Below are 19,183 nucleotides of genomic sequence, written 5' to 3' on the forward strand. Positions count from 1 at the left end.
GCTTCTCCCTCCCAGTCAGAGAGAGGAGTCTTCACTCACGTGGGCACCACTGGGCACCTCTCCAGGTGCACGAATGCTCCTCGTCAGCCCACTTCACTAATTTCCTCCTGAAAAGGCCCTTCCCCCTACGTCACCATCTATATAATAAAAACCTCCCGCCTTTCTTCTTCTCACTCTGAGCCTACACGTGGAGACACCTTGTGGCCCATTATGGAAGGAAATTTTGTCTTCAAGGAACGCTGCCTTTGGCTCCTTAAACAGCTTCAAGACATTCATGAATATTTTACAGAGTAAATTCACACTACAAGCAGCGCTACAGAGGGGTAGTGAACCATCCCCGTAATAACTCCCCTTAAGAACAACGGACTCCCTACGTGACTCCACAATGGGACCTAAAGGCCAAACCTGACCCAGAAGCAGGAGCTCCTGCACTGAGTAGTTTTATCTTGAATGACACGCGGCCACCCATGGTGCTCAGGGATCTGAGGGACTGTCTATGTGCAGGGCTGGCAAACGTCCATATCGCCAGGAGACGGCGACAGTTCCAGGACGTGTGATGAGCAAACAGGACAAAACAAAAAAATTGTCTAATACGTTGCTGGACACATATTTGAAAATTTAGCTTTGATGACAAGGTGAGGGGGAAATGGTAAAACTAATTTTCAAATCGGGAGATTTGTAGACAAAAAAAATCCTTCAGACCAATGCCTTGGGAGATTCTGAACCCCACATGGCAGGCGAGAAATGGTGTCCTCTGTAGATAGCGGGACGGCACAGCTGCTTCTGCAAGGGATGTGCACTGAGGTCCAGGCAGACCTGACCTCAACTTTGAGGCCCGGCAATGTGGCTGAGAGATGGCACACTGACCTCGTGGTCACATGCTGCCCCAGGGTGGCAGGTGTGCCCCACGGCCTGCCCCACACCCTAGCTTGGACTCTTCAGAGACCCTACACAGCATTCATTTTTGCTGAGTCTAAATGTCCTCATCCCTGGGGCACCTGGGTGGCTCAGTGAGTTGAGAATCTGATTTTTTATTTTGGCTCAGGTCATGATCTCAGGGTCAGGAGACTGATCCACATGTGGAGCTCTGCGCTAGGCGTGGAGTCTGCGCAAAATTCTCTCTCTCTCTGCCCCTCTCTTCTCCTCTGAGCTCTCTCTCCCTTTCTGTCTCTAAAATAATAAATAAATAAACCTTAAAAAAAAATAAATGCCCTGGGCCTTTTAACAGTTGCTGGCATGCACAGTCAGCAGACAGGAGTTGGTTTGTGAGATGGGAACTATTTCCTATTTGTATTCTTGTCACGACGGTAAGGCAGGAAGTCTAGAAGGCAAGTAGGAAAGTCTAGAAGGAATGTAGAATTTTTCCAGTTCTTTGCTGCCGCAGGACCCTGGCACTCACTCTTCCCTATGACTGGAGCGCTCTTCCCTGGCTCCTTCTCCATCAGGCCAAACATCACCTCTGTAAACAGAAGCCCATGTTGGGTACCCCTCTTAGCACCAATGGTAAGAGTTGTGGTCATTTCCCCGACTGCCTCTCCCTGTCCTCCAGCTCCCAAGGCTTCAGTGTTGGGTCTCATCCCAGAGACAAACCACACAAGTTTCCAGTCACCTGCTTACATGTGGAAATCTGATCCACACTCCAGGAATGATGTGCCTACACTGGAGCTGAGTCTGGGTTTCCACTCCAGTCTTTCTCCCTGTTCCCACCTGGCCCCTTTTCCATGGCCCCTCGAGGGTCTCTGCTGGACCAGAAGCTGGGAGGGACTGGGAGAGGGGGTTCCTCCTGGGTCCTTCAGGAGCCTGGGGGTTCTTGGCTACTCAGGCCTCTGGGGTGCAAGAGTTGATGCAATCTAAGCCTCTCACGCACTGCTCCCCGCATAAGACAACCCACAACGGAACCAAAGCACACTTCCGTTACACCAACGGCAAGCTGACGGTACTTGAAGGACTCGTGACAAACACAGGTTAATACTGAATTCATGCCCGTGTCAGGATGCAATTTACTGGTGCTGTGGGAGCCCGTGCACAGATCTCCTGGGGTCACCTGAAGCCTCCACCCTCGGAGAGCCCGCCATCCTTCCCTCCCTGTGTGTCTGTGATACAAGCCCAGGTGGAAACTGGTAAGGGGCTGGGGGTGTGCAAATGTAGGTCAAGCTGGATGAGGGGAGTCAGCCGGCATGCATAGGAGCAAGGATGGCCCATTGCTACCGAGAGGCAGCCCCACGTGTTGGGTCCTGGGGTGCAGGTGACACCCTCCACCAGGGGAGGTTTGCTGGTGGCAAGGCCAACCAGGACCAGCAGCTCTCAAAATGAGAGAGAACCAACACAATTCGGCTGCATTTGCATCTCTGACATCACTCAGTGATCTCTAAGGCCGATCCTGAAGGAGAAAGTTCAAACATAGGTTGCAGTGCGGGTCTGCTGCCCCCTGAGTTGGGCCTGCCTGGTGTTACGGAGAACATGCAGCCTATCTGATTCCAGAGCCTGGAGCTCCGGCATCGAGCGGGAGCACCGAGTGTGCTAATCGAGCACAGACCCTGCAGACCGCGTTTGAATAGCTCACCTCTCTGTTGAAATCCCACCCTTCACAGAGGCACCAAAGCAACAGACTATTAAATTTAGTTAAATATTAGATTTCTCATTTAATGATTGCCCACACAACTGGTTTTATCAGCAGAGAGCTGGCTGGCCCACAGGGGAGTTGAGTTAAGCCATTTTATTTGTTCCCATAATTGCATTCAAAGGAGGCAGGGGCTCAGCAGAGGAAATAAGAGAAGATTGGCATGTTCCCGAAGGACTCTTCTTTTGACTTTGGTGCCATGGGGACCTCCAGTCTGGAGCATACAAATGGCCACTCCTTAATTAAATGTGAGCCCCCTCTAATATTTGGTGGAATTAGCTATTATCATATCTGGACACAGTGAGACCATGGGAGCAGAGGCCCGCTCACGGAGGTTGGCTTCCCAGCTGTGTCCCCGCAGGCAGAAGCGGCCTGGCCCACGGGCTGTTCCCAGACCGTGTTGGTTCACAGCACTGGGGGAGCCTCCACTTGGTTGAATGTGGGGACATGTGGTCAGCATCTAACAGAAGCCAACACCGGCATGGACCCTGGACTCCTTCCTCTCCTGGATGTCCTTTCTCTGAACACCAACCGTCTAGCTGTTAGAGTTGGTGTCACGGGGTCTGGGTAATAATTGTTCATGTTGCTAGATATGCTTTTGTCTTTAGCAGGACTTTAAGAAGCTTGAAGGCAGAGTCCCTCTAGGTGAAGTGACCTCTAGCCTCTCCCAGCCACTGGCTTCTGTTCAGGACCAGGGCTGTGTGTCAACAGGGCCGATGCGGCCCCCTCCCCACAATTAACTACACCGCCATTTAGCTTGGGGTGCAGCGGTGGGTGGGTGGCAGCGAGCTCTGATGGAGCGAGGAAGGATGCCAGGCAGGAACCCTGATGGCTGGAAGGCACGCGGCGCTTCGCTCCCTCTGCGTACGCACCCACCCAACATGCCATGTCTTGGCCCAATGTGATCCATCTGAAAACCTGATCCCCTGCCCCCATAGAGGCTGCCTGTGTGCGGAGCCCTGGGGATCCAGAGGAACTTCCAGAAACACGGACAATTAAGGGTTTGATGGGACGGGTCACTTCATGCTTGGGGGACACCTCCTGAACTCTCCGACCGCCATCTCCCCCCCAACCTGCATGCACGGCCGACAGAAGAGGCTATGGTCCGTGGGCAGCTACTCAGGAAGAAGACGAGGAGGGGCAGGCGTGGCCCCAGGGCAGCGGGGACCCTGTATGAGCAAAGGCCCTGGGTGCCACGCAGCTCATGTCTGGTCTAACCTCCAGAAAGGATCGCCTTGATGTCACCTGCAGGGACCTGGTTTTGCATCTTTATAAAAGTCTGTGTGAGGAAGAAGAGAATCCTGCCCTTGAGCATTGGTAAGGCAGCGGGCATGGGGAGCCGGGAACTTGGGGTCCCCACGTGCGCAGTCAAGAATATGCCGTGGGGTGCCACCTGTGAACACTGGTCACACCCGCTTCCACCAACACTTGCACTTGCTCCCGCCACTGCGGGGCTGGCGGTCGGGGCGCCGTGGCTGCCGATGGGGCGTCCGCACAACTGAGCTGCGCTCCCTCTCATCCCTACGTTAAAACCAGCCGCGTATTAACTGTGGTTTTGTTGGTTTTCCTATCTCAGCACCTAAGTTGTTTGAATACCCGGGCACCAGACGAGTATACTGCGGTCCCAGCCATAATTACGTTCTTAAGGAAACAGCTTTTAAATAATTCAGAGTCACATCTGCGAACACCCCGCAGGCTCTGCTTGTAGATAAGATTTTCTAAAGGGAAGGAAGTCAAATATTCCCAGGGTGGCTCTGGGGTCAGAGGGGAAGTGAAGAAAGGACAAAGAATTCTGAAACAGTAATTTCGAATTTCCGAGCAGGGCCGGGATGGATGCGACCATCCGCCCAGAGCCAGGCCCCTGACCTTGCAGGGACCCCTCTTCACCCGATGTGTAGCCACCCTGCAGTCTCTATCATCTGTGCCTGTCACCATCAAGGAGCACAGGCTTCCCACAGTTTTTCCCAAAGCCACCTTCCCGAGGCGCGGAGGGCCCTCCTGCCCTGGCTGCCTTCCTGACACATGAGGTGGCTGAGTGGCTCTGTTTGCCCCATGGAAACCCAGCATGGGGTTCAAACACTACTAGGGACTTGGGGCAGAGGCTGACTAAACCGGGGTTGATTTCCGGAGCAGTGATCAGAGAATCTGCGGTTGTCAGCATGTTACTTAGACAATGATGACAGCACAGTGGTCTCCAGGTCCTGTGTCCCAGGGCCTGGGAGAGGCGCCCCCATAGTCAGGGATAAGTAGTTGGGGTCAGGGAGCCAAGGCCTGGGTTCTGGACGAGGCAATGAGATCTGGTACATTGCTATAACGAGGCACATGCCAGATTCCATGTATGAAGCCCTGGGGTGGGTTGGTTACCCCATCATGTTCAAAGTCATGGATGCCCAGCCCGGCGACAATGATGGGGCAGTGAATGGCCATCACCAGCAGGTGAAATGTCAGAGTGCAGTCCTTCAAGACCACAGAAGCAGCATCTTCTTGTCCTCTGAGTGGGGAAGGGGATAGGCACTCACCCAGAGCTGGGTCAGGTGGCCTGGTGTGCAGGGTGAGAGGACGTCTGGGGCAAGCGTTGGGGGCACAGCTGTCGGCCTCCTGGCCATCTGTGTGGGCACAGGATGGAGAACTGGATCTGCCATGTTGATGGCAAGGCCAATGGATGGTGGGCCAGAGATGGGGCCAGGCTGGAAACTGGACCCATGGCTTCCTAGCTGTGTGTGTGTGCATGCACACGTGGCCTCAGTTTCCTTAACTGCACAATGGGGGTGACAGTAGACTGTGTCACGTGAGGATGAAGTGGGCCCATGGCAAGTGATTCATAAATGCTGGCCTGGTCACTGTGGATGTCACGGTTGCTTGAGGTGTCAGAATTCCAGAAGAAATCTTACATTAGCTGTCAGTGTCCTGCAACCCGAGCCTCAGTTTTGTCATCTGGAAGTGGAGCCGGGTTGCTCCCCTCATGGGTTACTGGTGAGGAGCAAGAAACTTCATCATGCGCCATTGGATGGTACCCAATGGGCCCGCCACAGCCCTTGGAGGATGTGTGTCATATCAGACCACCAGGCTGTGGGGTCTGTGTCTGCTGAGGACACAGGGAATGGAGATGACCACAGGTGTCCCAGACAGAGGGAGCCCCGGGGGACGGGGATGGGGTCAGGCTCATCACACACCATCCTCACAGACGAGCCCACTCTGGGCGGGAGGAAGACTTCTCCCGGGAGCTCTGTGCCTGGCCTGAGACCCGCACCTCCTAGGGTCTCCCACTTCCAGCCTTGAAAACGAAAAGGTTCCATTGGCTGTTACGTAACATCCTTTTTAAAATCCAAATCTCAGATTCCCAGAACAAGACAGGCTTCCTTCCTTTCCTGAGAAGAGCCTTCACATGCACAGCAGCCTGACACCCAGTGAGTTAAAAGAACCACTGCTCAGCCCCCGTGTCCTTCCTACCCCTCCAAACAGGGGTCACTTGTAATCTGGGAATTCCTACAGCAGAGTTGGGAACATGAGGAATTAAAAAAAAAAATCTCAAAAATAATCCAAATCTCAAATCTACAAAATTTGAAAGAGGGCAACCGACTGTCTCGGAGCATTAGATGAAGGCTCACGAGTCCTTTCAGGCCTTTCCAACCTTGACTCTTGGTCTGAGAAAGATCTAGAACTCATATCACTGCCCACACCACGCACTAACCAATACAGGCCTCCAAGGCTTCTCCCCCCAGTTTAGGTCTGTTTTGACGTTTCTGTCCTCTGTGCCCTCAGCAGATTCTGGGCTCTCGGGGTGTAGGGGCAGGTCCCCAGGGTTGTGCCCCCACAAGCACATGTCTCTCCTCAGTGCTCCCCTCCGCGGGGTCCGTGCCATGACACCTCTCCTCCTGCATTCCTGCACCATTAGGCTGGGTACTGGTGCTCCCGGTCATAGTCAGAGGACCCTCCCTGGCAGGCGGGTCCTCCCCACTCCTCATAGGGACCCCTCTGGCACCGAGGATACCTGTCTGCAGCCTGGGGCCTGTGCAAAGCACCACCATGGGTTGGTACAGGGGACGATGTGACAGGCTCGCTTCTGCAGAGTGACTTATACAAAATGGCCAATAATGAAGCACTTAGTCACTCCTCTCAGGGTCTTAGCAAAGGCAGCCAGTTGCATCCTAGACCCTCCTTCTCCCTGTGACAGTGACGCCTGGCACTCACCGGCCTGTCCCTTCCTTCACGGCTTCTCCTGCATCTAGGTGGGTCCCCACGAGGGAATTCTGACCAGTGGAAACAATGCATACCACTGCAAGGCCTTAGTACAAAAAAATCCCACAGAATCTTCTTTTTCTTTCTTCCTGTCCACACAGCCAGAAGCAGATGTGAAGGTGATGGGCCATGGTCTAGAAGGAAATTGCATCCCCAGCTCCCTCCCAGGATCTCATGACCTGGACTTCATGTGAGTGAATCATAGACCCTTGTTTTGCTGTGCTGTGGGTCGAACCATGTCCCCCAAGGATGCTGACATCCCCACACCCAGGACCTGTGACGGCGACTGTATTTGGAGTTAGGGTTTTTGCAGAAGAAACACGTTTAGCTAAGGCCATGAGGGGCCCTAATCCAGTATGAGTGGTGTCCTTATAAAAAGGGAAAGTTTGGGCTCAGAGACGCACATGGGGAGGCCGTGGGAAGAGGAACAGTGATGTTTGTACACACCGAGGATGCCCACAGTTCCAGTAGCCACCAGAAGTGGGGGGTAGGGTGTTGGGGGGGTTATGAGGGGGTGGGACCGGAGCACAGCCCCCACCCTACCAACACTTCGATCTTGAACTTGCAGGCTCCAGAGTGGTGACAGATCACCCTTCCGTGGGGTGCTGCCCTGGGGGCCATACATGGAGCTCCTCAGATTCCAGTGGTGGCACTCCTAGCGGCAGTCACCATGTGGCAACAGATCCCCGAGTTCATCTGAAAGGCAAGGAGCTGGGATCGAAGCCGTTTCCTGGGATACTGTGCAGCTAGCTGTGACCAGCGAGAGGGATGCAATGAGTTGGGCTGTGTGGCCGGCCCTCACAGGAAGCCAGCCTGCGTGGGCTGTCTCAGTCACCAGGGCCCCCCTGAGCTTTACCCTCTGTCTTTCCACTGCAGAGCAGGCCCATGGCCATTTTGCATCACGACTCCCCTCGAGGGTGGAAGTGACAAGAGGACAAGCGTTGGGGCAGCCGGGAGGGCGTGACGACCGCAGAGCCGTCGGGGCAGACCGGGAACGTGCAGAGGGCAACTGTTGTCAGGGTGTTCCAGTGTGTGGCCGGGACCTTGCAGACACACGAGATTGTCACACTTCAGGGGGAGCCTCTGTGCGGTGTGATGTCTGGATGCACAGGGATGCAGAGGCAGGATGACCCCGCAGGGACCATTGCGGGGGGTAGGGGGGAGGCCTCCCTGTTTCCCCTCGCACTACCGTGTCTGGATGTAAATCAGACCCCGACACAGGCCTCTTCTCCTCTTGGGTGTTGGGCACCACCAGCAGCTCAGCTGCAGGATTGTTCTGCGTCTAGCGTGCTGCCTTACATCAGTATTCTGGAAAACTCTGTGCCACAGTGAGAACTAGAGATGCAGCAACGGGGAAGTAGGGGTGAAATCTCCCCAGAGTGCGAATGAGTCAGCAGGAGGGCCGGGGCTCAACCGCGACAGCACACATGAGCAGGCTTGTGAAACACGTGTGGTAGGAAAGAAGGCCATGCGTCGCCACGCAGTATAGACGTCGGCCAGTTCCCGGTTATCAGCACTTCACTGAGATGAATGGAGCACAAGGGGTCACCTTCGGGGTCATGGTCAGACCGGAATGTCCCACGCCGTGCCAACTGCGCACTTCTGTTCCTTGTTCCATGGGGCTCCCCTCCCCTGGGAATCCCCTATGACTGTGGCCCTTGAACCCCAAACATTGAAATGTGTCTGCAAACGCCTGGTTTGTCAGGGGGCTCACCAAAGACAACTACAGCCGCTGGCGTCTCAGGACTGAGCGGGGGGGGGGGGGGTGGTTTTTGTGCTGCTAATCCCCCAACCCGGCGGCAAGAAGGGGGTCGTCTGGTTTCTCTGCAGAATCAGGGGGAACAGCCCAGACAGAGAGCTCTCCTGTGTTGCCCGCGGGAGGCGCATGGCACGGTCGTACCCAGACCCTCTTTCAGATCAGGGGACCCACACACACGTTGCCCCAGTTTATAAACAGAACAAACAAAACGTCTTATTGATGTTGTTCTGCATCTAAGACATAAACCTGCTTTGTCTTCATCCCCACGGGAGCCCGAGGAAAAGCCGTGATGTGGACTCTGTGCCTGGGCTCAGGCTCCTGGCCTCGGGAGCCCCGGGGGGTGTGATCGCATCCCGGCCTGAGCGCAGCTGCGAGCCACAAAGCCTCCTCAGAAACAGGCGCTGCATCACCCGACTCGGAAGAAATCCTAACGGCATCCTCCAAAGAAGCAAGGGACAGTGTTTAAGTGCACGGCTTTCTTAAGAAGACCCAAACCTACTTTCTTAGAAAAGGGCGGGGGGCAGGGGGGGAATCATCTAGAGCTAGTTTTGTGTTTTTACTAGAGATTTTTTTTAAAGGTTTTTTATTTTGAAATAAATTTTAAATTCCCAGGAAGTTTCAAAAATAGGCCTAGAGTTCCATGCACCCCACACCCAGCTTTCCCCCACAATGACACCCTCTGTGACACGGCAGTGTCCAGAGCAGGACACTGTCAGGTACACAATGCTGCTGCCCACACATCCCATTCAGATTTTTAAGAACAGAAAAAGTTCATAAAATATCAGGAAATTATCTATATACTCTTGTTTTTTTTTTTTTTCTTTTTAGTTTCAGAGCTAGAGGTCAGGGACTCATCAATCTGACATCACACCCAGTGCTCATCCCATCACATGCCCTCCGCCATGTCCATCACCCAGTGACCCTGTCCCCCATCCAGTGACCCTCAGTTTGTTCCCAGAGTTAAGAGTCTCTGATGGTTTGTCTCCCTCTCTGATTTCATCTTATTTTATTTTTCCCTCCCTTCCCCTATGATCCTGGTTTTTTTCTTTAATCCCACATGAGTAAAATAATATAATAATTGTCTTTCTCTGATTGACTTATTTTTCTCAGCATAATAGCCTCTAGTTCCATCCACGTGGTTGCAAATGGCAAGATTTCATTCTTTTTGAATGGCTGAGTAAAATCCCATTGTCTATCTACACCATGATCTATGTTCTCTTATGTTTTAACAAATCCTCTAAGTGAATAGTATCTGTTTTCTTTAGGAAAAGAGATGCTCCAGTTGAGGCTTGGCAAAATAGTTCCATGTTTCAGAGTGAAAATCACTGCTAAAGAGATTCCAGCATGAACACTTTTTCAGAGAGGGCCGGCACGCTGGGCTGTGTCTGTGGATACCTGCCTTGTGGTGGGCGTCCTGGCCGATCCCTCAGGCAGACTCCCCATGATGCTCCAAGCCTTTCTCCCCACAAGAGTGGGCAGCCTGTGGCCAGGAGGGGGGATGCCCAGACAGTCGCATGTCACACACCCTGTGCCTACTGGACACGTGGCCAGACCCCCAAACCTCTCAGGCTCCTATAAAGCTCCCCACTTGTGTTGGAGATGAGGCCTGGGCTGGGCACCTCTGCACCCAGAGAACCCCCTCCCCAGGAGGACCCCAGGAAGGCCGACACAGCCTGCTCCTGGCATCCTCCCCATCAATGGCCATGCGAGTGTTTAGAGTGGGTTTTGTATCCATCTCACATCCCTTTTTTGGACTTTTGCATTTTAAGTGATTTTTAAAATCAATTCCCGGTGTTATCTTTGACTTTTGAATTTCTAGTGATTATTTGATAAGTTTTGTGAAATATCGTCATCATTTAGGATTATTCTCTAAATGCTGTCTCCCTAAATCAGTCTGTTTTATGTATTTTTGAACCCTTTGACCTCTTTTTAACCAGAACAGTGGAGACCCTGTCTTCCACACTTTGCCCCATGACCGCTGCGCTCGAAGCCCCACCACTGGGACAGGAACCAGAGTCTCTGACACTTGGCTGCCTTTATAATGGAGGGATGTGCAGAGTCACTCCTGCCATCGGGGTCTGAGGTCTGACTTTTTGTTTGGAGGCATGATACAGAGCAGGGTCCTGGCAGGGCATGTGGTACCCTAGTGGGAAGGAGCAGGGGGTTGGGAGGGTTCCTCGGGGACAGGACCAAGGAATGGAGAGACAGAGGGCACGTTCTCTTTATTCTCAGCTTTCCTGAGAGTCTGCCTGGGACCAGACACGTCATTTCTGATCCTCCGCCTACATACACGAGGATGCCTGTCAACTTGCATGGGGTCCCTTCAAGCACAAATATGCTGGGAGGTCCTCAAGAGACTCTGGAGAGTTTCACCCCTGCAGTGGCATGGACGTGAAGCCCTTTGTGCCCTGAAGGGGTCCCCCACCCATGGGGTGCCTGAGACTTGGCCCCCCAGGGGAGAGCCAGGCTACACAGCCAGGGCCGTGGGCTCTGCTCAGGCCGCAGGTGGGGCCCTGTCCGGCCATCGTGGCCTCCGGGCCTCAGCACCTGTGGGGGCAACCGGCTGGCCTCTGAGGGCCCATCACACTGATGGATACCGGCGATCATGGGGGAGCCGCTGGGACATCACCATCTCTGAGTCTCCAAATAGGAATAAGCAGGCCGGATTCCCTCAAAGAGCTTTGGCTTCCTTTCTCCCATGGGATGGGAAGATTTCAGAAAAGAGCAAAGGCACTTACTTTTCTTATCCGTTGTGTTGTGCACGGTCACCGTGGGGACGCCAGGACCTGGGTGGGCAGAGAGGAGAAGCCAGAGAGGAAAAGAAAGAGTTCCGTTAATGCTGTTGAAACACAGCAGAGTCCAAGCCTTCCTTATGGCTTGCACACTTGCGGACCCAGGACCCAGGTTGGCCCCGCGGGTTGTTGCAGGCTGTCTATCTAGCCCTGAACCCGGTTTGAACTCCCCACATCCCCACTGCTGAAATACCACAGACGGCATCCCGCCGAGCCTTCCATGGTCCACCTGCCCCGTCACTCCACAGTCCCCGTGCTGACACCGATCCCATGCAGTGCATCGAGTTTGAGTGAGTGGCTCAAGTGGCCCAGTCCCGCGCTTGGTTCTGCCCAGAGAGGTCGTCCCCTCTGCGGGCCTCCTGTAACATTTTGGGAACACTTACTAGCCTAGCAGGGTCATTTTGCAAACGTTTGTCCATGTTTTCGTGTCCCTCCAAGGTCAGGCCAGATTGCGGCTCCCCGGATCGGAGGCCATCGGGGGGTCCAAGGCCCGGAGGTGTGAGGGAAGGTACAGCTCCAGGCAGACTGGCCCTCCTTCCATGGTTGCAGTCGGTCGATGTCCTCATTCTCACCAGCAAGAGTCCAGAAAGCCAAAGGGGCTTTCCATGTTATTTTTTGTATCATTTTGGAAGTATAATCTGAGGCAGGTGACCTCTCTGACTTCCCCTCTGCCCGCTTTGCAAATGCAGCCTGTTGCAGTCAGCGAGACTTCTGCAGGTGCTGAAGGGCACCTTCCGCTCCCTCTGCCCCCGACACTGGCATGCTTGTTGTTTTTCTTCATTCAGGTCTCTACTGAAACGCTTCCTCCATCCAGCCCCCGGGAAAGAGCTCCTAGCCGGACCCCGCCATGCTACCAGCCCCTCCCTGCCCCACTCCTTTCCCCCTTTGCAGCGCTCACTGCCGCATTCCGGGGACCTTGTGACTTGGATTTTCAGTATTTGCTCCTCGTCTTCAACTGCATCAGAGTGTAAGCTCCAGAAGAGGGGTCTTCCTGTCATTATTTCTAGCATCTGGATGGTGTTTGTAATAGAGTTGGTGCTTGATTACACATTCACGGAGTGAGTGCTGAGTGGTGATCACCGAGCATCTAGGGGGGAGCAGAGGGGCTGCCCCTTGGCCTGGGGGACTGGCAACAATGGAGGCAGAGAGGAGGCAGGTGGGCAGAGGGAGATAGGTCCACGGCAGGGACACTGTGGCCAGGGTGTTGCCCACTCCCTGCTTCAGGCTGGGGACCCTGGGACCCTATGAGCTCACTGGAGCAGCCACACCTGAGCTACAGGACATGTCCTGTCTGAGGAGAGGGATGGCTGGCGTTTAGCTGCCCTGGGATCATCATAAGTCCTTGTGTGCTTCTCTGGGGCCATAGGACAAGCGGTTCAACTGAGAGCCAGGGACCCTGCCATAGATCCCACTACACTCAGGGCCAAAAGACCCTGCCACAGTGGCTGCAGAGTGCAGGTCCCAGCCCAGGGCCCAAAGAGGATGTGCCAGGAAGACAAAAGGGTCCTCAGCACCATTGAGGAGCAACATGGGGCTGGCTCAGGCAGGCCCCGGCTAAGCTGAGACAGACTGTGGGTCACACCAGCCACGGACCTCAAGCTTGTCCACCACCTGGGGAATGCGCCCAGAAACTGCCCAGTGTACATCCAAAGTCCAGGAGGCCCAGAGGCCCTTGTTCCCCCTGCACCATCCTCCCACTAGATTGGATCCCCCAAATCAAATGCAGGATGTTCAGTTACATTCAAATTTCAGATAAACATCATAGTGTTGGTTCGTTGGTTTTATTTTTTAGTATAAATGTGTCCTGTGCAATATTTGGGACTTAGCACTTAAAAAAAATTATTTGTTGTTTACCTGGAATTGAATGTAATGGGATGTCTTGCATTTTCATTTGCTAAATCTGACTGTGTATTTACGGCTGTATTTACTGCTGCCCAGGGCGGCTGGGCAGCAGTGATCTGAGAGTCTAGGTGTTTAAATGTAAAGAGACAGCAGTTACTGAAAGGATTTAAACCATGGCTGTGGGTTTAAATTATTGAATCAAACTAAGTTTCCTGGCTTGAAGATCCATTTACCCCCGTGGGAAGCTCATGTGGAAGAACAGATCACTTATTGAGAAATAAAGAAATTGCATCTATTTTCTCTGTACATTTCAGAGTGGGTAAATTTGCAAACAGCGTATTCTACATTTTTATTAATAATGTAAACAATTATTATTTATTTAGTGCCTACTATGTAAAGGTGCTCTGCAAGATGTTTAATATGAATAAATCATAACCCTTACAGCAGCCCTACAAAGTAGATGCTTCTAACCATATTTTACAGATGAGAAAACACAGGTTCTGAGAGTTTGAACTCTTTCATCTCATCCATACACTCGAAACTCATCCCTCCTCAATTTTTAATTCATGAACTTGATATATGTTTCTAAAAAAAAATGCAAACACTAACGAAAGGAATAAAGTTACACATGCAACACCCTTCTGACCCTCGCTTCCCAGAAGCAACCTAAATGTGTCTGAAATGTCTTACGCTGCTTCTCCATGTGTACATGGTCGTATTTACACGTAAGTAGATGTTTTAAATGAATAGATTCAAATAACATAAAAACACTTGCATGTAAATTGGAAGCTTTAGCAAATCTTAAGGTTGCACCCTGTTGCCTTAGTTTTTTGTTTTGTTTTGTTTTTAAAGATTTTATTTATTTATTCATGACACACACACACACAGAGGCAGAGACACAGGCAGAGGGAGAAGTAGGCTCCATGCAGGGAGCCCGATGTGGGACTCGATCCCAGGACTCCAGGATCATGCCCTGGCCGAAGGCAGGAGCTAAACCGCTGAGCCACCCAGGCATCCCACCAACCCCCGTTTTTTAAAAAATTATTTAATTTTTTAATTTTTTGATTTTTTAAAAGATTGTATTTATTTATTCATGAAAGACACACAGAGAGAGGTGTTTTCAGCACTCTGGGAGATGGTGGAGGAAGGGTCAGTTCGCTGCTTAAATGACACAGACGGGCGTACATTTATCTGTGTTCCTGTTCCTTGTTCCTTAGGACTCAGTGGTCATTGGTTCTAGTCACACAGCTTTATAGGGTTCAAGAAGTAAACCAAGATTTCATTTTCAAGATGGAAAGCCCATCGACCCAGCCGTGATTTCACCTAGCACTCCACGGGCCTGTGCCAGTCTACCATCTCCCTGTCCAAGTAGTTCAAGAAAACAACCAATGAGTGCAACACTTAGAGAACAATTAAGGAAAACTAGATTTTCATTTAATTCCTGTTATAGTGCGGTAAAATGTGTTAAAGTAGAGAATGAAGAAAACGATCAGACTTTTCCTGAGGAATCTTCAATAGAGGAAAACTTAGGAATTTCAAGAAAATTTTAAACACATAATCAATTGAAAGAAAGAACATGTTTGAAAAATACCTTCAAGAGTATTAGTGCTTGTGAATCTAAATCTCGATAGTTACGCAGTGATCTCCAGAGTGACTTTGTGAATGAGGATCTTTCCAAACAAGGATTAAGTGAAGAAAGAGCAAAATTGGTGAAGCAGATTGAGAAAAAGATCTTCTTCGGAGGCTAAAACTGGTCAAAATGTATAGATCAAAGAATGATCTGTCTCAGTTACAGTTGTGAATACAGAAGTGGAGAAGCTGTAGCCAGCTGTTGCTTTATGAGTTGCGGTGAGCTATGTCTGAGGAAAACAAGAAACTCAGCCTTACTCAGTTGATAGACCACTGTGGGTTAGATGATAAATTGCTACACTATAACAGAAATGAAGAAGAATTTATGGGTGTTTAATTCATATTAAATATTCATATTAAATAATATAATATAATAATATAATAATATAATATAATAAAATAAAATAAATATTCATATTAAATTCATATTAAATTCATTTTTTCTCCAGAATATTTTTGAGAATTACAAGTTTACTTAATACATCTTAAAAGGAAGGTAGAAACCATTAGGGCTTAGAGAAAGGTGTCTTGATGAATGTCAATTTAGGGCACTCTGCAATGTAAAATCAGTTCTAAAATGAAAATTTAGTATTTTGAATAAATTTGCCAGAGAAAACTTGACATTTAAAGAAATGTGAAGAAAATTAAATCATGTTTATAAAGTAATTGGGTCATTTCTGGAAGTCAATTTTAATACATTATTTTGTTTATTGTGGTAAAAATGTTTTAAAGTTTTATTTTAAATGTTAAGAATTAGTTCAGTCTGGTGAATGTGTAAACCTAAAGTTGTCTAAAAATGCCTGCCGGTCTCCTAAGTTTATGACCTTTGTTTCTATCCATTTACCCTACATTTCCATCTGAATGGTGTAGTAGGTAATTAAACTTATTTATATGTCCCCCCCAAAAAGAGAGAGAGAGAGAGAGAGAGAGAGAGAGAGAGAGAGAGAGAGAGAGAGAGATGCGGAGATGTTAGGCAGAGGGAGAAGCAGCCTCCATGCAGGGAGCCTGATGTGGGAGTCGATCCTGAGACTGCAGGATCACGCCCTGAGCCAGGGGCAGGTGCTCAACCGCTGAGCCACCCAGGCATCCCTTTAAAAAAAAAAAAAAGAAACATAAACCACAGACTTGAGGGCACCTGCCCATCCTTTCCTGATCAGAGCCTGCTCCCTTCCCAGAGGCAACTTTTACCTTAAAGGTAGCCCTTGGTACCTCCTTGCACATTTAAAAGGTAATTCTGCTACAGGGTACACATTCATAATCCTGTCTATGCCACATACGGTGTAATACAGCAGCCAGGGATGGAGCCATATGGCAGCGTGTGAGGTAGCAAGTGTTTGGGGCATGAGTCGGCGCAGCTCTGATTGTTGACGACGCTGCTGCATGGCCCGACAGCTCCAGGCCTGGAACGCTGCAGAGAGAGGCCCACGCACGCACACGAGGAGGCACGCTTGTAGACTGTTCTGAGCAGCAACTATGAGCAACAGTGGCCGGCTTGCTGTGAGCAGGAGGGGGCAGGCTGATGCAGCGCCTTCCCCACAGAGAAGATAAGATCACAAGGCACACGAGTGAGCAAATACACACCTATTGATGTGGACAGAACTGTAAAATATCATGCTGCACGAAAATACAAAATCGCAGAATGGTAAATGCTGTAATATTACAATTATATAAGTAATTTTAAAAAGCTGTGAAACTATTTTTACCAGATGTATAATATTCTTATGTGGACAAATTATCATTTATTTGGTGCCCTCTCCACTGATGGAAGTTTAGGCTGTTTTCCTTTCCTTTTTGTTACCATAAATAAATGATATTGCAGAAGCCCCCCTTTTTTTTGCAGAAAACCCTCTTACTCAAGTCTTTGCACTCAGCTAAGACTGCGTCTGCCAGTTAAGTGAGTTCCCAGCAATGCAGTTGCTTTGTTAAGAGGTCTCATGGTCAGCTTTCACTAGACATGCTTGAGGTTTCAAACACAAAACCCCTGCATTCAGTGCTTAAAAACAATGGAAGTTTATTTCTTGTTAACGTTACATCCTGGTGAGCGTGTCAGCTGCAGTCCCACTGGGTTCTTGGCTGTGTGGCGTCCTCGTTCTGGGATCCAGGCTGGAGCTGCCGCCCTCGTCTGGAACATACTGGCTCACCCCAGAAAGGAACTGAGCAAGGGAGACGCAGGGGGGCCCCTAAAACGTCCAGGCCCGGCTGTTGTTTATGCTGGCTCTCGTGCCTTCAGCCAGCGGAGTTGAGGGGAGCTTCCATGAGGGGGAGCTGAGGGTTACATGGTGGTGAGAGGGTCTCCAGGGGGTGGGGTGTATGTGAGACACTGGGAACAGCGGTCCACCCCCTCCAGCACCCATACATACTGTCTCCGTGCTTTCTAACTTATGGTGTAAGGGGGGGGAGTCCTATATTAGAACTTAGAAAAATATTTGTTTTTGTCCACTCTGACGGGCAGTTACTCTATCTTGGTATTTATTTAATTAAAGTTTTTGAATTTTGAGTGAAGTGGGATATCTTTTCATGTTTATTTGACATTTTCATTTGCATGTGGGTGTGATCATGTGTGTGTGACAGTGATTGTGACTGTGGGCGTGGCTGTGTTGTGTGTCTACGTGTGGGTGTGACTGTGATTGTGTATGACTGTGTGCCTGTGACTGTGTGGGTGTGATTATGTGTGTAGGTGTGATTGGCTGTAATTGTGTGCATGCGTGACTGGCGATTGTGTGGGTGTGACTGTGTGTGTGTGTGTGTGTGACTGTGTATGTGCGTGACTGTGTGGTGATTGCATGAGTGTGAGTGTGTGTGTGATTGTGTGTGTATGGCTCAGACTGTGTGCGTGTGTGACTGTGTGTGCATGTGGGTGTGACTGCACGTGTGACTATATGGGTGTGATTGTGTGCGCCTGCAATCCACCCTTTCCTGCCCTTTGTTTGCTACAGTTGCACTGTCGCTCGTCCCTATGCCATTTAAGAGTTCATCTCTTTACCAAGTCACTGCAGATGCTTCTCTGGTGTTCTTTCGAAAAGTCACTCAGAAAAGTGCCCTTAGCACCAACGGTAGCAGCTGTCATACTGAACTGTAATTGTAAAAAAATGCAACTGCTCCTGCCAGGCTCCCACCACACCCCCGACAAACAGCGGACAGACAGACAGACAGGCACACATACACTCTCCCTGAAATCCTTGGGCTGGCAATCTGTGTCTCCCCCCCACCCCCTATGCCTATTCAGAATTTGGGAGTCAGCACCGTATACAGCATGTTTGCTGAGTGGATTAACGGCTGATGAACAAAGACCTGGTAAGCACATACTTGGCCATGACAGATCAAGGCAGCAAATTTAAATCAGCTACGGAAGGCTCTCTTAAGACCATGCTGCATCCCTGTGTTTTATAATTCAGGTCCTCGTCCCTCTGTGGGTACTTAGCCACCCCCCCCACCCCACCTTTTCTCTAAGTGCCAAGGGTAGCTGTCTCCATCTACTGGGTCTGCACTGTGTTCTCCTCCTCGAGAGCCACATCACAGTCATGCCACAGGCACCACTACTATAATATCGAATATTCTTTAGGATAGCCCAACAGAAACAAAACAGAAAAAAATTATATGTCAAGAGAACACAGAAGTTAAAGAGCAGCCCCTATGTATAATTTAAACCTATTGATTCTAAACTAATCCCCTCCAACCTTCCAGATCCCATCCGAAGGTCAGCCCCTCTCCTGGGAGCCAGGTGGCCCTGTGCCGGCAGCCATCTGTGACCCAGGAGCCGGGCTCTCTTCCTCCAACTGCCATCATGCTGGCTGCCCTGGCCCGGTGGTCCAGAAACACTGCTCTATGTGCGTTTTAAGATGACCCACATGGTTTTCAGATTTCTGTGATAGATAATTTAGGAAAACACCTACATTACAAAGAAATTTCTCATAAGAAATAAAGAAAAAGTAGGAGATTCTCAATTTGGAATAAAATATTTAGACTTTATGTATTTTGATCAGGCCTGGGTTAGTGTTTACCTAATATTTCTTTTAGAAAAGAAGGGACACACCAAAAACACAGCATATGCATGATTTTGGGAGTGCTTATAGGTAAAAGGGAGATCCTTACACCCATTCATTTTATTTATTTATTGATTGATTTTATATATTTAATCATGAGAGACACACAGAGGGAGGCAGAGACACAGGCAGAGGGAGAAGCAGGCTCCCTGTGGGGAGCCCAATGTGGGACTCGATCCCAGGACCCCAGGATCACGTTCTGAGCTGAAGGCAGACGCTCAACCTCTGAGCCACCCAGGTGCCATCCTTCAGCCCATTT

At 50.4% G+C, this 19,183-nt stretch overlaps 1 protein-coding gene and 1 pseudogene across 3 annotated transcripts in view; one reads left to right on the forward strand and one right to left on the reverse strand.

Moving 5' to 3' along the window:
• The window catches only part of DPP6 (dipeptidyl peptidase like 6), an 821,668-nt gene that overhangs the window by 23,353 nt on the left and 779,132 nt on the right, over positions 1 to 19,183 (reverse strand). For all 3 annotated transcript variants that reach the window (XM_055334558.1, XM_055334556.1, XM_055334557.1), the window contains one exon: positions 11,357 to 11,404. In XM_055334558.1, coding sequence (XP_055190533.1) covers positions 11,357 to 11,404 — 48 coding nt within the window. The remainder of the gene's footprint in view (positions 1 to 11,356; positions 11,405 to 19,183) is intronic.
• LOC129516089 (swi5-dependent recombination DNA repair protein 1 homolog) lies at positions 14,388 to 15,218 on the forward strand (annotated as a pseudogene).

The sequence above is a fragment of the Nyctereutes procyonoides genome, unplaced genomic scaffold, assembly GCF_905146905.1.
Source record: "Nyctereutes procyonoides isolate TBG_1078 unplaced genomic scaffold, NYPRO_anot_genome, whole genome shotgun sequence".
NCBI lineage: Eukaryota > Metazoa > Chordata > Mammalia > Carnivora > Canidae > Nyctereutes > Nyctereutes procyonoides.